General features: G+C 38.2%; 1 protein-coding gene across 1 annotated transcript in view; it reads right to left on the bottom strand.

Annotated features, from left to right (window-relative positions):
- Positions 1-239: 239 nt before the first annotated feature.
- ddb1 (damage-specific DNA binding protein 1) overlaps positions 240-21,789 on the bottom strand; it is a 40,249-nt gene continuing 18,699 nt past the window's right edge. The window contains exons 13-27 of the mRNA XM_077518893.1: positions 20,712-20,890; positions 19,471-19,634; positions 18,433-18,540; positions 16,763-16,970; positions 16,565-16,660; positions 16,122-16,233; positions 13,639-13,762; positions 11,515-11,679; positions 10,928-11,022; positions 9,032-9,202; positions 7,499-7,608; positions 6,744-6,913; positions 3,347-3,449; positions 3,012-3,135; positions 240-827 (exon numbers count right to left, since the gene is read on the bottom strand). Coding sequence (XP_077375019.1) covers positions 744-827; positions 3,012-3,135; positions 3,347-3,449; positions 6,744-6,913; positions 7,499-7,608; positions 9,032-9,202; positions 10,928-11,022; positions 11,515-11,679; positions 13,639-13,762; positions 16,122-16,233; positions 16,565-16,660; positions 16,763-16,970; positions 18,433-18,540; positions 19,471-19,634; positions 20,712-20,890 — 2,013 coding nt within the window. The 3' untranslated portion in view covers positions 240-743. The remainder of the gene's footprint in view (positions 828-3,011; positions 3,136-3,346; positions 3,450-6,743; positions 6,914-7,498; positions 7,609-9,031; positions 9,203-10,927; positions 11,023-11,514; positions 11,680-13,638; positions 13,763-16,121; positions 16,234-16,564; positions 16,661-16,762; positions 16,971-18,432; positions 18,541-19,470; positions 19,635-20,711; positions 20,891-21,789) is intronic.

Here is a 21,789-nt window from a genome sequence, read left to right as displayed (position 1 = left end):
CTGCATTTACCAATCATGTTGAAATGCAGCAGAGAAAAATGATGGAAAATTATTTATAGCTTTGGGATCGACCGATAAACACTAATTCAAGATAAATTAATGAGGAAATGCAACCTTTTGCACTATTTCTAGATGGCTCTGGTAATTCGCTTCAGAGCATTCAAATTAAACATTGTTTTGGTTACTATTGCAAAAAATAATGTACAGAAAAGCAGCAAAGACTCCCGGACACACAGAGGTAACAGTACTAAAGCAATGTTTATTAGAACAAAGAAAACATCACAAAGACAAAATAGCTATAAATCTATCATTTTCCTCTTTTCGTTGTTCAGACTTTAGATGTGAAAAGCGGTTATATTTCAATGGTGGCATGGAAAGGACTGGCTAACCTTCTTGAAGCTGTCACAAATGTGCTAGAAAGAAATTTTTTGGTGAGGAAAATGGTTTCGTTTTCCCTATTTTAGTCACACCGTATTCCACACTGACGCAGTCGCACGCGTTCAGACCAATAATTCATTTTGGTATTTTTTTATTTATTTTTTCTTCACTGGATGCAATGCTTGGCCAGGAGATTCTTTTCTAATGAAGAGTTCAATGCGGGTGCACCTTCAAGGACTCGAGCCCCGACAAACATGCGCACATTGCTTATTTATAATTATTTACAATTCTGCAAGGACCAAGCATCTGTTCCAATTCATTTTTCCAGTGGGGAATCTTTCTCTGTGTCCACGGGGCGTGAAATGCTAGTGGATCCTTGTCAGCTCTTCAACAATCTTAATGACCTCGTCCACAGTGGCTTCACGCTTCATGCCGCTGCCGTCATCGATCTGGAATTGAAGCACATCAAACAGCGGGCTGTCATACGTGAGACAAAGCTCGCCGATGCTGGTTATGGAATAAACAAACAAGGGCAAAGACAGCTTCGTTTACTGGTTTCAGCTATGAAATTTGATCCTTTATCGCTTTCAAAATGATATGAAATTCGTTTGACAATTGCTTACTTTGGCGGAAGCTGTTTTCAATTCAAACTTGTGGACAAAATATATGTATGACTGTTTGTTTTATCTGCCCAGAGCAGAGCCACAACCGTCCGGTACACACAAGGCCAACCAGGCAGCGGCACACGGAATCTGCTCAGTGACATTCATATTTTAAATGTTACAGGACAAGAAGTAGAATCTCAAATGCGTGTAAATGTTGAGATGCCATCACTGAGCACAAAATGCCAAGGAAAGATATTGGGGGGTGGGTTGTAGGTACTATGCAGGTTAACATCACAGCCTATACTGAACATGAAAGGAAAAACCCACAGTGGCCAAAGAAATAATTTGAATCTGACAAAAATAATAATACATAATAAAAAATAAAAATGTAACCAATTTAAACCATAACCATAAACATTTCTTGACAATAATATATTATATGCGACCTTACTAGTCGTTAAAATCCAGCCGGATTTCTCTTTCATGAACAGAGGGACACCAACAATTTTGTGCACGTGTGTAACAGCATGTCAACAGCATATGGGATGACATCAAAGCAATGGATTGGGTGTTTAGCGACAGCTTGATCTTGTAATCATACCGCAAGTGACATAATTGCCGGTTGTGAGTGTGTGTTCACGAGTGAGAGTGCGTAAGAGACAGACACACTAAAGCTATCACAATTCTGCTGATATGATTCAAACTATCAAGCAATGTAAATAGCTATACACAAAAAGTTAACCTTGCCTTAGCATGACAAGATATTGATTGCAGTGTCGCTATACCAGCAACAATTATTCACACAGTCCCTATCCCGAACCTGCAATACCATGAGTTTAATATAAACAATATATTGCACGTAGCCACTTTCAATATTTTTTTTTTTAAATCATTAAACAAAGAAAGGGTACGTCATTTTTTTATTTTCTAAATCAGGGGTGTCCAAACTTTTTCCTTTGAGGGCCACATATAGAATAATCGAAGGATGCTCGGGCCATTTTGAAATTGACTAACTTTATTAAACATGCCTGTACCAGTAACCAGTGCAGGATGTACCCCGCCTACTGCCTGAAGCCAGCTGGGATAGGCTCCAGCACCCCCCGCGAACCTTGTGAGGAAAAGCGGTTAAGAAAATGGATGGATTGATGGATATTAAACACGGGAAAACAATGTACTATAATTTAGCTGTTTTTGTTTGTTTTGTAGTTATTTTTAAACAGGACAGTTTGGGATTTTTCTTGATTTCGGGGTGGCCCACACCCCTGTATCCCACAAGAATAGATCCGCCCCAGCCCTGAACCAATCTCCACAGAATCAATGGACGCGTAATCGGTAATAAAATAGCAAATTTGAAAGCAGTTTTTACTTGAGGATCTCAGTTATTCATTAATGTGATATGTTCACAAATTAGACCTTGACACAGACAGCGGAACATGGAAGACAACATTTTCGCTCCTGGAACTGAAATATCTGACTTAATTCATTAAATTACAAAGAGAAATATTTCTGTTTTAGATTTAAATAGTTTCTTTGTATATCTAGAAAAGCAGGCTGTGTCAAAAGTAATTTTTTGATATGCTGAGGGCCGCTAGAAAATGGATGGCGGGCCGCAAATGGCCCCCGGGTCGTAGTTTGGACACCACTGTCTATATCCTCGATGTCTTCCTTAGTAACATAGATCATGTTTACCCCCTAATCGATTATCCTTTGATTGCTATGTCATCATCATATGATTATAGTTGGCAAAACAGTGCAATCATTTACACGTCAATTCCCACCCCGAATGGATACAATGCAATATCATATTCCCCCTCAGGCATAAGCAGTACAGTCAGCAGCCTGATTGGACACTTAGGATGACAACTTTCATAAGCTGCTTCAACATCACTGCCCCATTATTGCTTTCAATATTTTAGAACCAATTTAACATTTGGGCAGAAAGAAGCATTCACACGATTATGTCCAAAAGATATTTTGAATATTTTGTCTGAATGAATGTCTCCCGAAGATGGAGACGATTTTGCCTACCTGTAGCGTACTGACGACCTCCTGCATCTTGGCTCTGCCCAGATCCAGGAAACTCTCAATCAGGTCGCCGTCAATAAATCCTGTGGCCTGGTCCGTCTTTCGCTCGGTGTGGAAGGACCTCCAGGTGCGTCAACGTCAAGGGCAATCGATACAAGGCAGCTGCTCTGCCTGAAGAAGGAACTTGCGGTATAAATAAAGCTTGTTTCGCCTCAGGTTTACTAAAATCATCCTATTCTGTGACAAATAGTACAGTCGATTGATAGTTTTTCAGTGTTCAGTGGATAACTATTTTTCTAATCAACTACAATGATCATGGTTCACAAAAAAAAGGATATAAGCTGTGTTCAATTTTGCCCACACTCTTGATGACTTTGTTGAGGCGGTTCTGAAGGTCCAGTAGCAGGCTGTGCCAGCCCTCAGAAAGGGAGGTCACCAATCCTAATGCACAAATTCAACAAAAAGGAAAGAACAGTCAGTATTCAGACAACTAACTTCAAGAGCCATGTGTCAGTGATGCTATCACTTGGCCAAAGTATCAAACAATAAAAAGACTTTTCAGCTAGGGAGAGAAAAACCTTGTCACGGCTGGTCGTGTAATAGAACTCACAACACTTCAGATGCTAAATAAATTAGAGGATCATTAGACGGACGGCGTTTCTCATAATGCAACTTTCATGCTTGTATGCCAGAACTACTTTGTGTAGAGTGAACACAAACATTATTCCATCACATTCAATAATTCATTGTGATTCCCTGTTAAATTTTTACAGTTGCAAGGCTTTGAGAGTATGCAGCATGCGCTCTTCTGTGCAGTGGAAAATACACAAACTCACTAACACTGATACATGGGGAAATAAGCATTGAAACATATATACAGCTACTTCAAAATGGCAAAAGTCGGGCTGAGTTGGGAGAGAATCCTCCTGACAGTTTGTGAGTGACACCTCTTATACTGTACTGACTTTTCATATGACCATCTTTAGAACTGCACATCATACTATGTTAAGTGCCTTGAGTTGGACAAACCGACACAAGGCTGCTTTTTCTACAAGCTTCTTTGCAGTCATATTTACAACCTGCTTGTATAATACGCTGACAAGAACACTGCACCATGCTCAGATTTTATTATTCCTATTCTCAGTTTGTACACGCACACCAATAGTGAGATTCTGTATCATGACATTTCAATTTAAGCAAGCATTTTCCATCCATTTTAGATGCTGAAATTTGTGCACGTCCAACTGAAAGAGATACACAAATAAGTGACACTCCTGTGCATTTAATTTTTGTATTATTGTTTAACCCTATAAAGCCAAATGTATTATATAAAATAATACAAGACATTTTGATCCCTCTATTTCATGAGTATAACATTACCCCCCCATCCCCCCACACCATTAAAACCCTGGCGTATATGATCGCACACGTGCATTGCACGGATAATCCCTTAGAGGGCAGTATCACCCAGCTAATGGCTTTTCCAGCAGCCTTGCAAGATCGTCCCAATTGACCTTACCATGGCACGCCCCTCCCCGCCCACATCATGCGACATGCTGCTGGCTCCGACATTGTTCGGGCAAGATTAGCTAAACGTAAAAGTTGTCAAATCTTCCTTGTGATTTCTTGGTCAGGGATTTTCAGGACGCCGCTATTTCTCTTCGAAGCAAGCAAAGGGAGGTTTAATTTTTTTAGTGAAGGGTATCTTCACTCCCTCACCATGCAATTCTGCCCCAAAACGAAAGGAAATGCGCATTGCTGTCTGCTGCAGCAGAAGTCAGGAAAAGACAAGAGTCGCTTCACTAACTCCAACTGATTGTCGGCAAATCCGAAGTTGCTGGACATTATTCCTGTCAAGCAGGGTAAGAATTAATTCATATTACCTCATAGTTCCAATGTTTTGTTGGCATTTATAGTAAATAGTAAGTCAACAAACGTGTGGACGGTTAGCTACCCGGAGCTACCGTTAGCCTTTGGCTAAAAACAACAATGGAGAACATTACTTCAGTGCAGACGTAGTTGTTTATGGTCATTTTGGAGGCATTAAACTGGTCGTGTCTGCAAAATTTGTTCTGTTGGCATTTATAGTAAACAGTAAGTCAACAAACGTGTGGGCGGTTAGCTACCTGGAGCTATCGTTAGCATTTAGCTAAAAACAACAAGGGAGAACATTACTTCAGTGCAGACGTAGTTGTTTATGGTCATTTTGGAGGCATTAAACTGGTCGTGTCTGCAAAATTTGTTCTGTTGGCATTTATAGTAAACAGTAAGTCAACAAACGTGTGGGCGGTTAGCTACCTGGAGCTATCGTTAGCATTTGGCTAAAAACAACAAGGGAGAACATTACCTTCATGCAGACGTAGTAATTTCTGCTCATTTTGGAGCAACTCCACTTGTCGTGTATGTGGTGCTCCTCAAAGTTTGATCCAGCACAGACATTTTTCGTAGTTGTTTGAGGGTTTGAGGAAGGGAATAAACCGGACAGTGGCTCTCTCGTGTCTCCCTTACACAAGCTGTGACTACAGCAGGACGCCGGTTAGTTGATCGGGATAACGGCTATCACTTTTACACAAGCCGTGACTACAGTATTTAACAATTATTTTTTTAAATTGATTTTTTTTTTCTTGGCTTTGAACAACCACAAAATGCACTACCGGGAGCGGGATTGCACGTGCCGTTGCAGGCATGACGTCTTGCGTCTTGATTGGGTTGCTAGGTCATGCGGGCATGGTTTACGGTAAGGTCAATTAGAAAGGAGAGACACCTATACTTATTAATAGTGACAAATGTTCTTTGTGATTATTGGAAATACTAATATGTTTCATATGTCTGTATTATATTTTTGACAGTTATAAATGTACAAATTTAAATCATTGTGACCGGATGTATCAAATATGACACAAATCAAAAGTCCTATGTGGACGTTGTTGTTTATTATCATTATTATTATTATTATTATAAATATAATAATAAAATAATATTTTATAAATAAATATTTACAAAGAATCGCAATTTTCTCTCATATATTTAATGCTTGAGGCTTTATAGGGTTAATTGTGGTACTGTCTTATTCTATTAGTTTTAGACGGAATTAAGACTAGAAGATCATCTTAAAAAAAAAAAAGTTGTTGAGACACTTTGCTTTCAAGACAGTAGTCCATCAGTAATGCTCAAAAGAATCATAGAAGTTAAGCTAAGTATGACATGAAACAACAGACACTGAAAATTGTTCAATCTTTTCTAGATCTTATGATATCTTCCTTAAAACAAGTAAACAAGGAAAGTTTACTTCAGTTTACGTGTACTTGTCGCCCTTCGCCCCTTTCCTAGGAGCATCAGATACATCACAGTCAACAGTTTCCAGGGACGATAACGCTAACAGGGTGATTTTTCTTTCCAACACATAATGGCAGCATTTTGACTCGAGTGTACAGAGATGGTTCTCATTTCCGGTTAAAACTTCCTCAGAGACGCAAGGTGAGGAGGAGAAACAGGCTGGTGTAACGTGTCAAGGTTCATCTTACATCTGCTAGCAAGCACTCCAGGGGGCTCTCGAAACTGCATTTACATTTTCGAAGATTTAATTGTCATTGTTTAGAGGTTCTTTGCGATGAAGATGATAAATGAGACCTTGCACATCATAAAACTTGTCCGCCATTATTCCTATGGATGCAAAATAAGTCAACACAAACAACCAATGACAAGTTGAATTGACATTTGTGTGGCTGTGCCTACCAATCATGCCATTGACCGTGCCAAACAGAACAGACCCTTGGGTGGGCGTGGAGCTTTCTCCCAAGTTCTGCAGCACCAGCGAGCCGTGGCAGAAGACGTTAACAAATTCGCCAAGGTGGAAGAGCCCCACTTCCTGCAGGTGCTGACGCTCCTCGTCTGTGGTGGCCGCACTGGCACAAAGAATAGGTTGTCATAATCGCAGTCGGTGCAGGGCAGACACGTTTAAAAAGGGCCAACGGGAAAAGGGCGAATTCCAATGAAGGGGATAGAAAGAGACATCAAAAGCAATAGCGGATATTGTGTTGAGGTGTGTCGAGGTGATTGATTAATCTGAAGGAAAACATGAGGACCAGATATATGAGAGGCTTTTGTAAAGGTCAGAAAATAGCAGAGGAAATGGATAACCAGGTGAGAAGTAGTAGAAAGAGCTTCAGCAAGCGATATGTGATACAAAAATAAAGGTCAATAAGATTGAGTGGCCAGCCTGATGTATTGAGTAGATAACAAGCGGCGGCACAAGTCAGATCATTCTTCATTCAATAGTCACATCATTCGTGTAAGGTTAAATATGTGACAAATCCATCTTCTCACTTGGATATCTCAACAAAAATAATAGCTACACTGCCATGGAAATATACAGAAAAATCTTCTGATAATTAAGAAGTACGACAGTTGTGTATAATTCAAACTGGGTATTTAAAAAAACTAAAATACAATTTAAAAAAAAAAAAAACTAAACTGATTATTCTTCTCACCTGTCCTTCTGGCAAACAAACAGATTGAAGGCGTTTTCAGCCCCAAGGAAGTTATCATCGTCCAGGATTTCCACTGCACTCATCCAGTTGGGATTGAAGTCCCGAGCAATCTATGAAAAATGAGGCACCTGTCTAACCATGGAACATTTAGCAATGTGCTCATGCAAAACTCACATTACAAAGCCAGGATGGATCAAGCACAAACCAAACACACTATCATAGCTTTCTAAATATTTTTGAAGACAATCTAAGTGGGAAAACTCCAAACATCTGTCATGCTATAGGGACAGCAATATTCAATAGCTCATGAAGAAGGCACACAACCTTTGAGCGCTTGTTTCATTTATGTTGTAATACATATTTATATCTGTTCCTTTCCTTATTTAAAATGCACTGTATATCACTGTTGTCGGGCGGAATCCTTGCACGTCCAAAATATTCTACTTTTCAGGTAATAATTAATTAAAAAACAAACAAACAAACAAAAAAAAAGACATCTTATTGAATTAACCACCACATCATTCAAGTTGCTATTACACCATATACTGCGATTACATGCGATTGTGCACCAACGTCAACAAAACCGCACCAAAATATCATGTTCAATTGTTATTTTCTTTGTCCAATTAATCCCCAAATTACAATATGCCACGCCATTTACATTGCTGACAAAGATATTGCCACCCCATGTACGCATCCTATAAAAGAAACATTAGCAAGCGTGTTGAGTATTTACAAGGTCTGAAATGTAGTGTGCCATGGCAAAGTGAACAGAACGGCTAATTTCCAATTTGGGTCTTGAGCAACAAATGTTTGGGAAAACTTTTCCTTAGAGAGTGAGCAGCTGTCACCCAAATTAAGACATAATGTAGCATGATGGCCAACATTGGCTGAGTAGCGAACAAGTGTTTTCAGCCACATGTGCTGTGTAGAGTCATTTGCATGTACAAAGTATTAGTACTGCATTCTCAATCGTTACAATTAGCTGGACTTTTGTTAGTTTTTCTCCAAAATGCAAATGTGAAAATAGATTCACATTTATTTGTTTTGAAAGAAAACCACTTAAAAAAAGGCATACAAATAATACAAGGAGCTAAAATGTAACTAGTATAAAATGTGTCTTACTTCAGTACGCAAGATTAGATCTTATCCAAGTATTAAGGTTTTAGAAGCATCACCACAAATCCATCACTTGGAGGATATTAGGCAGATGTTTAATGTATTACATTTGAAAAGGATGTTTAATGCATTACATTTTAAATTACGGTTTCCATTTGCGTCTTACATACTACTCTGAGTTTCAGTGTGCTCCATGTGTGGCTCGTTGTGAATTCTCTTAATCTTTCCATCTCAAATTGATTTTAGTTTGTGTTGCTTGCCAAAAGGCTGAGAGGGATGCGTGTGCTCTGGAAATGTGTGTGCTGGAAAAAAAATAAAAATAAAAATTAACAAGCAAAAACAAACCGACAAAAAACAAAACAAAAAAAGTCTCAGATAAATATAGCGTTTGAAAAGTTCATGGTGGTGTAATACCTCCTCAAAGTTGCCCTCCATGGCTTTGTATGCCAGCAACAAAACAGACCTCATCAGGTCTCCCACCAAGATAAAATCTCCTTTGGTCTTCAAGTAGAGGGCCATGATGTTGTTGTAGTGGTTGCACTCGGTCCGAAGCTCTTTCTCGGCCGTCCACTCATATAGACGCACCTGTAAAGAACACCCCATGTAAGTAAGTGTATGCTCGTTCATGAGTGAGCTCAAATCATTTAGCTGTGCTGGTGTTTAATGTAGTGGCTGAAATTGCAAGTGCAGGCTATTATTTTGGATATGGAGCACCTTAGTGAGCACGAGGAAAGTATCCATATTAAATAGCCAGGTAATTGCTAATCACATTACACCTTATTTTGAGGGTGACTACTAGGGGTGTGAATTGCCTAGTACCTGACGATTCGATTCGTATCACGATTCACAGGTCACGATTCGATTCGATACCGATTAATCCCGATACGAATTTATAAGTCGATTGTTGCGATTTTTTTTCATTCGAATTTAGAAAATACTAATCAGTAAGCTTGTAGAGTGTAAGATTTATATGAAAATGTATTATTTATTTATCTGAAATTTCAGTCTTATAGAGGTTGTAATCTGGTTCATGTTTGAACAGCATTAAAATAAAATATTAAGGCTTAATGTTCCGTTCATATAACATTCTTCCATGCTCAAGGTGTGAATCCTAAAAAAAAAAATCGATTCTGCCGATTATTGAATCGATTCGAGAATCGCGCGATGTAGTATCGCGATATATCGCCGAATCGATTTTTTTTTTTTAACACCCCTAGTGACTACTATACAAGTCCACAGTGGAATTGAGAATGCCATCCTATAATTGAAGCTAAATAAATATCGGGTTGGATGGACTTCACAAAATCTGTGAAGGAATCATAGTTAGGTATGACATATTGTATGTTCTTTGAATTGACTCATAGACATATTTTAGTTTAGTAGTGAGTTTTCTTGAAACTATTTGTTCAGTAGTCATGCAGTTGTACAAAATGAGGCCCTCAGAGTTCCAAAAATTGGCAACAGGGCTCTTTTTTTTCTGGTCTGAAGTTGAGGCTCAGTTTATGGCTTGAATCCTTTCAGTTTATCTATAGCTCAGCATGGATGACTGTGGCATTACAAGGCAGTAGTGTGGGAGTGGTTTCTTTCACACTGTCAGTGATTCCACAGAACAATCGATACCAGGTAAATCTATTTGGAACTCGAGACTTCCAAATAGCTGAGCAGGCACTTCCTCCAGCCCACCCCTCTAGCTGACATGCACTCACACCAGTTAGAGCCTTTTGGGTGCAGCATGAGAACATACCGTACTGGCTCTGGGGGAATTTGATTACTAGTGATTTGGAGTCAGCGGAAGGATGATAAAATCTAACTACAAACTACATTTATAAAATCATTTTAACTTAAATGTATCACAATGTAATGGCGATCGTAATTAGCCTTAAGTCGTTTGCTTTCAGCTAATTTTGGATTGATCTGCTAAAAACATCATGTCTGCGTCCTGTTTATTAGTACTTTTGTCGGAATCAAGTCATTTCTGAGGCCGCTGTGAGATTTTTATTTCATTTACAGAGAGAACAGTTTTGTTCATGTGTGTATTTCTCTTAAGATGTTATGAGGTATTTTAAAGGGTCCGCAAACAATGATTTCTTCAGGTATGCATGAAGCTGAGAAAATGGGGTTTGGTTGCTGAATTTTTCAAAAAGCAAATGAGAAAAAAAGGAGTTTATACTCCACAAGATTGCAAACTAGTCAGTCAATGGTAAAATATATGCCATTACTTTTCAAGCAACAAATATAACCTATTTTTCTGCAACAAAACAACAAATCAATAACCAAATGTTGTGTCTGAAATACTGAAGCATTGATTACCGTGCTATTGATACTGGCCAAGAGTTTGCCATTGAACTCAACCATTGAGTAGACAGCTCCTTTCACCTCTTTTTCTGCTACAGTTTGTAGCTTTCCTAAAGGAAAAAAGAAAAAACAAAAAAAAAACAGAGTATGCAAACATGTAAAGTGTTGTTCATTTTCACCCTGGTCGAGATCTTAATGAGGCACAGCTCAACTGTTAACAGTGACACAGATGTGGTAAAAAATAAAAAATAAAAAGAAAGAAATCAATGAGTTGTGCAACAGGGGTACAAGTGCACGAAACAGGCAATACACCTTTGAAAGGACGTGGCATGAAAGGAAATGAGGGGAAGCTGTAGGGGGTTAGGGACACGTCTGATAAGAAGTGATAAGCAATGATTAAGTGAAAAGCGGAACAAGAGCTTTGTAGGACAAAGCGTCCCTGAATGAAGAAAACAGACAAAAGTGGATAAGAAGAAAATGAAACCAGCTGTAGTATGACAAACGCAAAGAAAAATGAGAGAGATGAGCAGACAAACAGCATATAGTTGAGAAAAACATTCAGTTTAGTTTGCTTGTGCTTGGAAAAGAAAGACTTTACTGACCATCAGTGTAGTGGAAGACAATTATACGTCCTTGCTTGGGCTCAGCCTCCTCTGGGTAGACCATGGCAGTGCCAACAACGAAGTAGACTGATGGATCTTTTCCCAGTCGGCAGGACACCATACTGAGGGCATATTCACTTGGAAGGAACTGATGGGCATGGAGCACTGATAGAAATGCACCATCAAATTACTTTTAGAACAGCATGACCATGAAGTCTTTCACATGTGTATGTTATGTTTTTGCAGCAAAGTGCAGACAGAAAAGTGGATTCTTGATCGTGAATGTTACGCGATTCGATTCAACCTTGCAACACGTTTAGCACATTATGAGTACTACCCATCGGCATGGTCAAGGACTTGTCCCGTTTATTTACTTTTTAATCCAGTGCTTCTGGCTTGCTAGAAATTGTATGCAAATGCATTCAGCAGTTGATCGTTAAGTATATATGTGACAACACTCACAGTTCCATGCCACTGACGTAAAACCCCAAAACATCCAGTTGGTGTAGAAGGCTACAGAAAAGTGAAGGCAACTTTGGGAAGTTGGAGGCTTGTTAAATATTTGTTAAAAATACTTAAAGCGGCCTATTTCCACCTTGGTGGGTTCAAGCATGTCAAAAAGTATAAAATTATATCGTAGAAGCAGGTTTATTTCCCCATTGGGTGCCAGAAGCAGAATAAGAATTATATATCCAATAAAACACATTTGGCATGACCAATATCAATAATGCAGCAGCAGAGGAATTTGGCCATTCTAAGAAGTGTATGTTTAAGTGAGTGGCCCATTTTAGCAGCTCTTCAAAATGATTGGATTGAATGTGATAACCCAATCATAGTTGTGAATGAGTACGCAGTAAGCATGCACTTGCATTTCTTTTCACATCTGTCAATTTCTGCCAACAGTGCAGAAAACCGGTACAATGGGACTTCACTATGCCACTGACTGATGAAAATGGACAAAAAATAGGCTTGAACAATTAATTGGATGCATTTTCCAAATCACAAAGGCTGTAATTTGGGAAATAAAAAATAAACCTGAACCCTGTATCGGTAATGTGCATTTTATATTTATAACATATAAGTTCAAAATTTCAGAAGTGCAGTCCACAAGATTACAAATCATGTTTTTATGAAACATCAAAAATGAAGTGCTAAAGCCACATATTTGCTTCCATGATTGTAAGCTGATGATTTACTGACTTATGTTTACATCACACTTCTTTGGTAGAATTTAGTGAAGCTGCCATAGTGAAAACGTCAAAGACTGAAAGCCAAAATGTTTAGGAAGTTAAAGTAAATAAACTGCCTTTCATATTGATGATTCATTTCCCTTTATTTTAGCATAAACAACCTATAAGACCAAAACATTTATGCATAAAACATCTGATGTTATTGTAATACAGATTAATTTGTTGCTTGTGTTTTACAAAAATACTTAGGAAAATGACCTTAAAAAAGATAATAGCATATTAAATCGCAATCGCAATATAGTATTGAGTGGTGGGGAAACAAAAATTGCAACTAGTTTATTTATCTAAATCATTCAGGTCTAATTGAATATTTAAGAGATTATAAAATGAATTGGATTCACATTTGGAGATAACCTGGTCTTTTATTTACTATTATCTACGTATTGTGTCCTAATTTATGCAGGTTTTTAAGTCCTGAGTCTTTGAAAGCTGGGTTGGTGCATCAAAATCTGAATTACAAAACAAAACAGAGTAAACGCTACAGCATTTAATTGGGTTCACATTGAAAATCGGGAATTTCAATCAAATGAAGTCAAAATGCTCAAATATCCAATTTTGCTAGCCCACACTATAATTCTACATTGGTTGTCGGTTTAATATATACTGTAAGAAATCACATGTGGGTTAGGGCTAAAGTCGATCTTGAAGCGAGTAAATGCAAATTTGTTGATGCACCTGTTTTAATATGTATGAGCAAATAATAGTTGATGAATGAGTGTCAAGTCAAGGCCGAGGAAAATACATCACGGACTGACCTGATAAACCTCATGGTTATTCTCTCGGCACAGCGCATTATTTCATCATGAGAAGAGAGGCACCATATGACAGTGCCAACGCTGAGATCAAAAAAGGATTGTACATCTGGCTGTCTCACCTTCAAAGGTGTGCTGATCCACGACAAGCAGACTGTGAACTTCTACCTCGTCGCCAAAAGACGTCTCGTGGGGAGAAGTGCTGCTGGGGAAGAGCTTACTGGAGCTCACGCTGCTGGAGAGGGCCTGGAAAGCATGTAGATTGATGAGATGGGACAGCTACTGAAATTAATACAAAGAGAATTATAATAAGGTCTACACAGCAATTCACATCTCTGTCGGCAAGAGCTCCATAGGAGAGTTGGCACCATCTGCACAACCAGATGCGCAGGATTCAAATCAGCTAAACCTCTTTGTGGTCAGCGTGCAAAAGGCTTTGGGAATGATTTGTCCCTACGTTATGCACCCTGGTAGGAAATGCAAATTTATATAAAGCAGACATGTCACACTTGGTTGGCTGTGATTCTTGACAGTGTGAACACAAATCCTGTGGCAGTAAATAGCACCGAAAGGATTGTCGAGTTGTTCAACATTTGCACATTTCCTTCTAATGTAAATTCTTAAACTTGTATTCAGAGGTTTACACACACTGATTATAGGCCTGAGTGTGAATAATTTGGAGCAAATTCCTTTTTAACTAATTTGCTCCCAAAAACGTATAAATACGTTCTATTTTAAATGCATTAAGTGTCCCAAAGATGTATTTATACATTTTTTTTATGTTTTTTCTTTTTATTAGAGCATACAGAAAGCTTTGATGCAGCCTCCCAACTGCAGCAAATGGGTGAAAAAAAAAAATGGTAGTAATTACAAAAACGACCAGCAGGTGGCCCCAGAGTATAAGAGATCAACCTGGGCTATGCTGAAAACAAGTTGTTCCTCACAATTCTAAGCAGATTTGTAAATAATGATGAAACTTCACTATATTCTAATGTTAAGAAATGTATTTCTTTTTTATGAAATAAGAGACTAATCTTTCTTTTGGTAGGTTCCATGTTTTTATAGCAATCAGTAACAATCCAGTAAAACAGCCGGGAGCGAAGGGGGTTGCTTCAGTGAAAATGGCTGCGAGTGAATGAATTGATTATATTTGTTAACCATTCTTTTTTTTCTCCTTTATACAAACTGTACACTCACCTAAGACTAACCCTGTTTGCAAGAATAAAAACGTTACAAAAATTTGAAACAGCTGCAGATTATAACATCAGTTCAAATAATTGTAAGCAAACGCAAGCATTTGGACGTGCCACCATTTTGTCATGGTTTGAAAGATATCACCCACAGATGGAGGGAATTTGGTAATGATGTTCAGGAAAAAAAAATTAAGACCACCAATTATCAAGTCTGACACAAACTGGAAAGTGCTGGAAATGTGTTACTCTTCATGATGAAGCAAGTTTTACATCAGCATGAACTGTGAGCATGCTGTCCAAGAAGCAAGGCCCTACTTCGAAACTGACACCTTCAAGATGGACTAAACCTTTAAGATCAGAAAAGGCCAATATGGATGGTATTTGTCAACATTGGCAAAAGTATGTTTGAAGGTGAGGCTTTCTTAAGCATGGCGTACCAACTGTCAATCATTGTGGTTTGCGTCAGGTACTGGAGAAATAATGGAGGACTATCAACTGGTAGAGGTCAAACTTTTTACGAAGGAATACTGTATGTTATCAAATATAGGTGAGATGTGTTCAAACCTACTCTCAAATAAACTGCAACTGTAAATGACGACAGGTGTGTTATGTAATTTAATGCGAGCTGTCACAAAAGATATTGATTGAAGTGTAGTGTGTTAGGGTCTTCCATTTAAATTCTCAATTTGCTACGTTGTTGATGTGCCATTGAATCATACATAATATAATTGAATTTTGTATTTTAATTATTTCATATACAGTATTATTAATTCAGTCAATTTTTAATTTCAGAAAAAAAAAAAAAAGTGTTTCTGCAAGCTCTAAATCACAGCGCTGGAAAAGATTGGAGAAAGAGACAACACGCCTGAAAATAATTGGATGGTCATAATTGCATACGTCAAAGCCACAGCACAGCTGCCAGCTCAAGGGCCTGAAGAGATTTAATTAACAACACAACGCTATTTAAATTTAGATAATTTTACATGAAGGTAAAATGTGTGTTTATTTTGCCCTTAACTGGGCTTTTGATTTTTGAAACTGGCACATAAAGGAGGGAAGAGATCAAAAGCTTGGAACTGCTCTGTTACATAATAACTTTCCCATCCTTTGAAGTCCTAGTTACAATTCAGAACAGCAACAACATCTAATGTATAAATAAGTAATAATTAGTCATAACTACAAGTGGTAACTTTCCCATGCCAACTGACTGACTGACTTATGGGCCTTATTCATAATTAACTAAACTTTAAATGGCAAATATTAGAAAAATAAATAAAATCTTTTATTTTGAAATTGTCTGCGAACATAGTTACCGTTACAGTGTTCAGTAAATAGTGTTCATTGGCAGTATGGCTGTGCAGTAGGTAGGCCCCTGGGTACTTATTATCCCAGCATAACAAAAGCAGCAGTACCTGGGTGCTTGCGCTGGGTCGTACAGCAGAGGTGGTACCGCTCACATCCTGAATCTCCACCCGGCTGGATAGAACCCCAAAACACTGTGAAACCTCCTGGTAACAGATCCGCCTGGGGTGTGAAGGAAAGAAGAAAGAGGTGAGAGCGCGCACACACACAGCAATGGGAGGAAGCCAGTAAACAATGTGGGAGGGTGTGTGGGAATTGCAAAATAGCAAACAAAATAAGGCAGTCACAACGGAAGCACCTGTGCTCTTGAATTTAATGATTGCCAACGTAGGATAACAATTCCAACAATTCAACGAGTCATTTTTGTCAACAAAAGAGTGAAGAAAGGCTACTGTAGCAAATGTGCAATGAAGAATAAAATAAAAGGACAAAAAAAAGTTGATGGCAAAATGAACCAAACGGAAAAGAAAAAAAAAATCACTCAATGACTTACCTGGGCGATTCATAGAGAGGAACAGTACGGATGTGAAGTTTCTGAATCTCGTCAATGGTGCCAATGGTCAGAGTGCTGTTGTTAGCCAAAGCCAAACTGTAACAAGAGGCAGATTTGGTTGAAGACTTTTTCGTAAAAGTGCAAATGACATATGCATACTAATACTACTAAGTATCTGCAGTTCTATTAAATGCTGACCTGTCAGGATAGCCTTCTGAGTTGAGTGGGCACATATAGTTGACCTCCTTGAGGTTGACATTAGAAAAGACAAGCTTGTGGTTGGAAGAATAAATGACAGTGGGTCGGTCCGAGCAGGCGAAGACATTGGAGGTGGACAAGGATCGGAAGGTCCTCAGCACCGTGGGCTGGGTTCCCAGGGTGACCTTCTTGCGCTCACTCAGGGCGCCTACAACAGAACAAATACAGCTGAGACATCAAGTTATCAGGTTCAACACACTCATGCAGAATCAAGTGTATGTTTCCATATTGATATTGATAATAAAAAATGCTCTAAAAGTTAACAACAGTATTCCTATGTACACATGTGGTGTACACAATACGGATGCTCCGATCGATCAGCCACCAATTATAATCAGCCGCTATTTGTGAAAAAGTACGTGATCGGAATATTTGATCAAAGCCTTTTATCAAAAATTCGATCACCCGTAGCTCATGCTTCGCAGCCTGCCCGAGAGACCAACTTGATCCAAGCCCCCCGCCTCTCCCCCTCGCTTGTGTCTATGCGTGTAAATAGATAGATAATAGATATGTGTCTATAGAGCATCCTCGTCATTCGCACCTCTGGCCATGAGGTGTTCAGATAGTTTTACGTAGATAGTTTTACGTAAATATTAACTAACGGACGACGAATTTGTGTAAAAATTCAAACAATTGGTGATTGATGAAGGCTACGTTGCACAGTAAGTTTTTAATTGCGACGAGACGGGCCTTTTTTTGGGGGGGAAAAAGATACCCCGCCGTACCATGAAGTTTCCATGAAGTTTTGAAATTTCTTGAAAAGAATCACCCAGAAAAAGTGTTCAGCAGTCGGGCCATCGCTCACTATGATGATGTTAGCCTTGGACATTTTCGAAGGATTGTTTTTTTGTTTTTTTTTAAAAAAAATCCTTGGATCAGTTCTTTACAAAACACCAGACAAAAAACATTTCTGAGAGAACCTGAACCAAAAAGAGGGGAAAAAAACAATGAGGACAGCATTGTCTAAATTTTGGGAGGCTTGGAACGGATTAGGGCATTTACATGGAAAATGCGTCTCTCCTTACAAAATTTTCTAGTGAAGAATTTTCTTCCAGAACCAATTAATTTCGTATGTAGAGGTACCACTGGAGCTCGGATGTCAGTCCTGTTGAGACTACTGATTATTTCAATCTGTTAAAGCTTAAAACTGGTAATTTTAAGTTTTTTTTTCTTTTTTCTTTTTTTTTAACTGAATAGTTGATGCATTGTGCCAGAAAGGGTTTTGTATTAATCCTCTTGAAAATGTTTTTGTCTAAAATTAAGGTGATTACATGGTTGTTGTTTTTTTTTCATTTATATAGCCAATGGCACTCACCATAAATACATTGGTGGGAAAAAAAATACAGATGATGAATGTGATCGGTATCGGCCGATCTTACCCACTGATAATCGGTATCAGTATCGGTGTCGGCAGCATAAAACCCCGATCGGAGCATCCCTAGTACACACAGTATTAGTAATCATAAGTTTCCACACAAAACAAAACAAAACAAAAAAAATCTAGATTTTCTGTCGATTGTAAGAATATGGATGCATCACTTCATGCTCAGTTGACTTTCAAACAGGTTTTGGTCTGCTGCCTATGGAGTGACACCATGAAAAGGACATACCCGTCTGCAGATCCAGACCGAAGTAGAAGAGCGCGCCGTCTCCGAGGGCACACAGCAGGTAGTAGCTGCCTTCAAAAGTGGTCATTAGGATGGAGCGAGGGATGATCTCTAAGAATGAGCACAACAAAATGACATTTTTCATGTTACAAGAAGAAATGGGTTCATAGATCAAGTCGACGGTGAAATGGTGGCAAAATTGAGACTTGAAAATCTATGACAGTTATCAGCGAGGAGGCAAACATACGCTTAAAGAAACTAAATGTTTAACAAACAAAATTAACATGAAAACTCAGGGGAAATAACATTACACTGCTTCTGGGAAGCCCACAAATAATTAGAAAACATAAGAACAATCATTTATCTGTTTTGAGCAATGATTTTAATTGCACCGCTATTAACAGACTCATTGAAAATATTGTGTGTTGCTTTGTATTTACGAGCTATTTATCATGGATAAAACATTTATTGGAAAGAAGAGTCTTGTTCACAATAAGGGGATTCAGTCTCTATACTGTGCTGACTTTTTCCACAAGTTTAACCAATTGAGTTGTCTGTTAAAATATGGCATTGTTAATTATCTCTCAAATCCTTAAATGATGCACTAAATGTAGAATTACTGGTATAACCCTTGGGCATCTATGGAGAAAATCACTGCACCCTCCAGTGGTTCATAAATGTGGATTGCAGGGTATTATTCTTTGACTTGTACTTGAATTTTTATGTTCAAAGAAGGTCCATCACATAAAATGCCAAATGAGGTGCCAAACTGCTCTTGGCCTATATTCAGTGTGCTGTTTGTCACAAAGCAATTTCCCTCGCCTCTGTGATTTTACTTATGTGAAGGTTTTAGGGACGTTTTTGTCTTGCCTTTGAGAGTGCGTGAGCTGTAAGGAAATTTCACTTTAGTGGATTTGTAAAGTCCATTAAGGCATTATACTACTTTGACTGGGCGATGCAAATAAACTTTCCTTGGCACCCTAAAAGTTTACAGGACTCTCCCGAGAAGCAAGACATAACCATCCCCTCGTTTCCCCTCACCTCCACCCAGCATTTCCTTGTGAAGGGCAGTAAAGCAGGGCAGTTTCAGCACACGAGCTGAGATGTCAGTCCACAGCCCTACAGCGCAGAGCGGTGATTCACCACCACCTTCCCCAAGTGGGGTGATGTCAAGGCAAGCCACCTCATGTTCCATATCTGTGTTGCTGAAGAAGACACATAGTGGTTGACCCCCTTACTGTGAATGGTGTCGATGTGGACAGAGCATAGCAAACTTACAAATGTGGTATTCAAAGTGACTTATTGCAGATTGGAAAATACGACTGTCAAAGCACCCCCAAGAAGTGCACCTGAAGCACCCATAAAAACACCCCAATCCTTATTACAGTTTCATTAATACAACATTAATCTAAAAGCATCTTGGATATTATATATACAGTAGGGATGTCAGGCCATTAAAATTCTTAAACATAATTAATAGTTAACTCACGATTAACCACACATTTTATATCTATTCTAAATGTACAATAAAATGTAAAGTAAAATATTTTTTCTAAGTTTTCATACTCTTAACATAAGTGGAAAAATGTTAAATACAAATCTTTTCATCACTGATAGTTATTTAATAAAAAATCCTAAAATTGAGTTAAAATAAAAAAGATGTGCTGTAAAAAACGAGTGTGATATTGATTTGTGTTGGTAATTTTTCTGCCACTAGATGGCACAATTAAATTTGTAAGACGGTGACAGCTCAGTGTATTTTTCTTTTCATATTGAGAGCTATCTAATCTTTAACATGAAGTAACTTGTGAAATTCTGTACCTTTTTTTTAATTTTAAACTACAACTTGATCCCAGTCTCCACAAATATATTAATTTTGACCTTGACGTGTCTGCTGCATTGCGACTGTCTTTTCAAGTATCATTAATCGCACATTAAAAAAATAAATAAATAAAAAATTAGGCTATAAAGTAACTTTAAATTAACTCAAAATTAACACACTAATTTTGACACCCCTAATATAGAGTATCACAAAATTTAAGATACATATTTTAATACATTTTCATTAGCTGGATGTGTTAATTATAAAGTGGTTACGCAGTGTAAAGGAAATTATTGTTATGCAAAAGCTGCTGTATGGTGTAACGTCACGTGTTATTCACATTTTTCCCAATTTTGCCCCATCTCTTGTGAACCTACCATCACACTTACATATACTAAGTGACTTTGTTAGGCATACAATTTAATTGCTAATTAGATACAAGTATGTCAAATTGTCGTACCTAATCTGTTTGAGCTCTCCGGCCAGGATCTGGAGATAGTAAAGTGCACGGCCTACAGCAAGCACCACCTGAGTGTGGTTGCAAGCAGCCACACTGATGTTCCTGCCCTGTGGCTCCTTCCATTCGCTCACTAATGCTTTGCTGTCCTGAAGCACCAAGCGAACAGAGCCGGACGTGATCTGAAAGTACACAAGGTTTTCCCTTTTAAATATTATTCTGCACAGCACCTCTGGCAAGCGACACAAGGGGTTTAGGGCGATAGAACATGAAGACGCTTCAAAAGAAAACTTCATTGTTTACATTTGGTTGTATGCCATGATTGCGCCTGCCTGGAAAGAATTTTTCCTAATTGCTTTTTCCACAATCTCACAGTTTTTTTGCTTAAAACAGCAAAGATAAAATGTGATACTTTTTCCAATGCCTTAGACCAACTTTTTAAAAATGCTCACAAGTAATGTTCTGCAAGAAACAGCAAGTCTCGAAGTCTTTGTTCTGATATCAAAGTCAAGACTTTGTCTCTCAGGGCTGTAAGCATTCAATCATCTGCCCAATCTTATCTGGTCTGCCAACAAAACTGAGTAGCACTTCAAAGTATGGGTATTCGGTATTTGGTTGCCATACTTTTGAAAAATTATTTTTCCAGGACATGTCATTTAGCTTTGATAATTATCGTTTTTACATAGCTTAAAAAAAACTGTCCTAGAATATTCAAATTTATTGAGATGCACTATATTTATGTAACGTTTTAGCTTTAGTACTATCCAAGATAACACCAGATTTACTGGCTGCAAAGATTTCTGGTGAGTGACAAAATAAACCTCTCTGTTAATAAAAGAAAAGTAATAATAATAAAATGAAAAATACTATTAAAAATTTAGTTTCATATCCTTTAGAGAAAATTACTGCAATCAAACCATTTTTGCAACTTTCAACGAGACTTCTGTACCTCTCATCAAGTACTTTAGCACACTTCTGATGAGGAAGCTCCAAATGTCTCAGGTTTGAAGGGCACTTTCTCCAGACGGCGTGTTTCAGCTCCTTCTACAGATTCTTGTCACCATTCTTGTGTGTTTTTAGT

Source organism: Festucalex cinctus, chromosome 4, assembly GCF_051991245.1.
Source record: "Festucalex cinctus isolate MCC-2025b chromosome 4, RoL_Fcin_1.0, whole genome shotgun sequence".
In the NCBI taxonomy this organism is placed as follows: Eukaryota; Metazoa; Chordata; class Actinopteri; order Syngnathiformes; family Syngnathidae; genus Festucalex; species Festucalex cinctus.
This window is presented reverse-complemented; position numbering and strand designations above follow the sequence as displayed.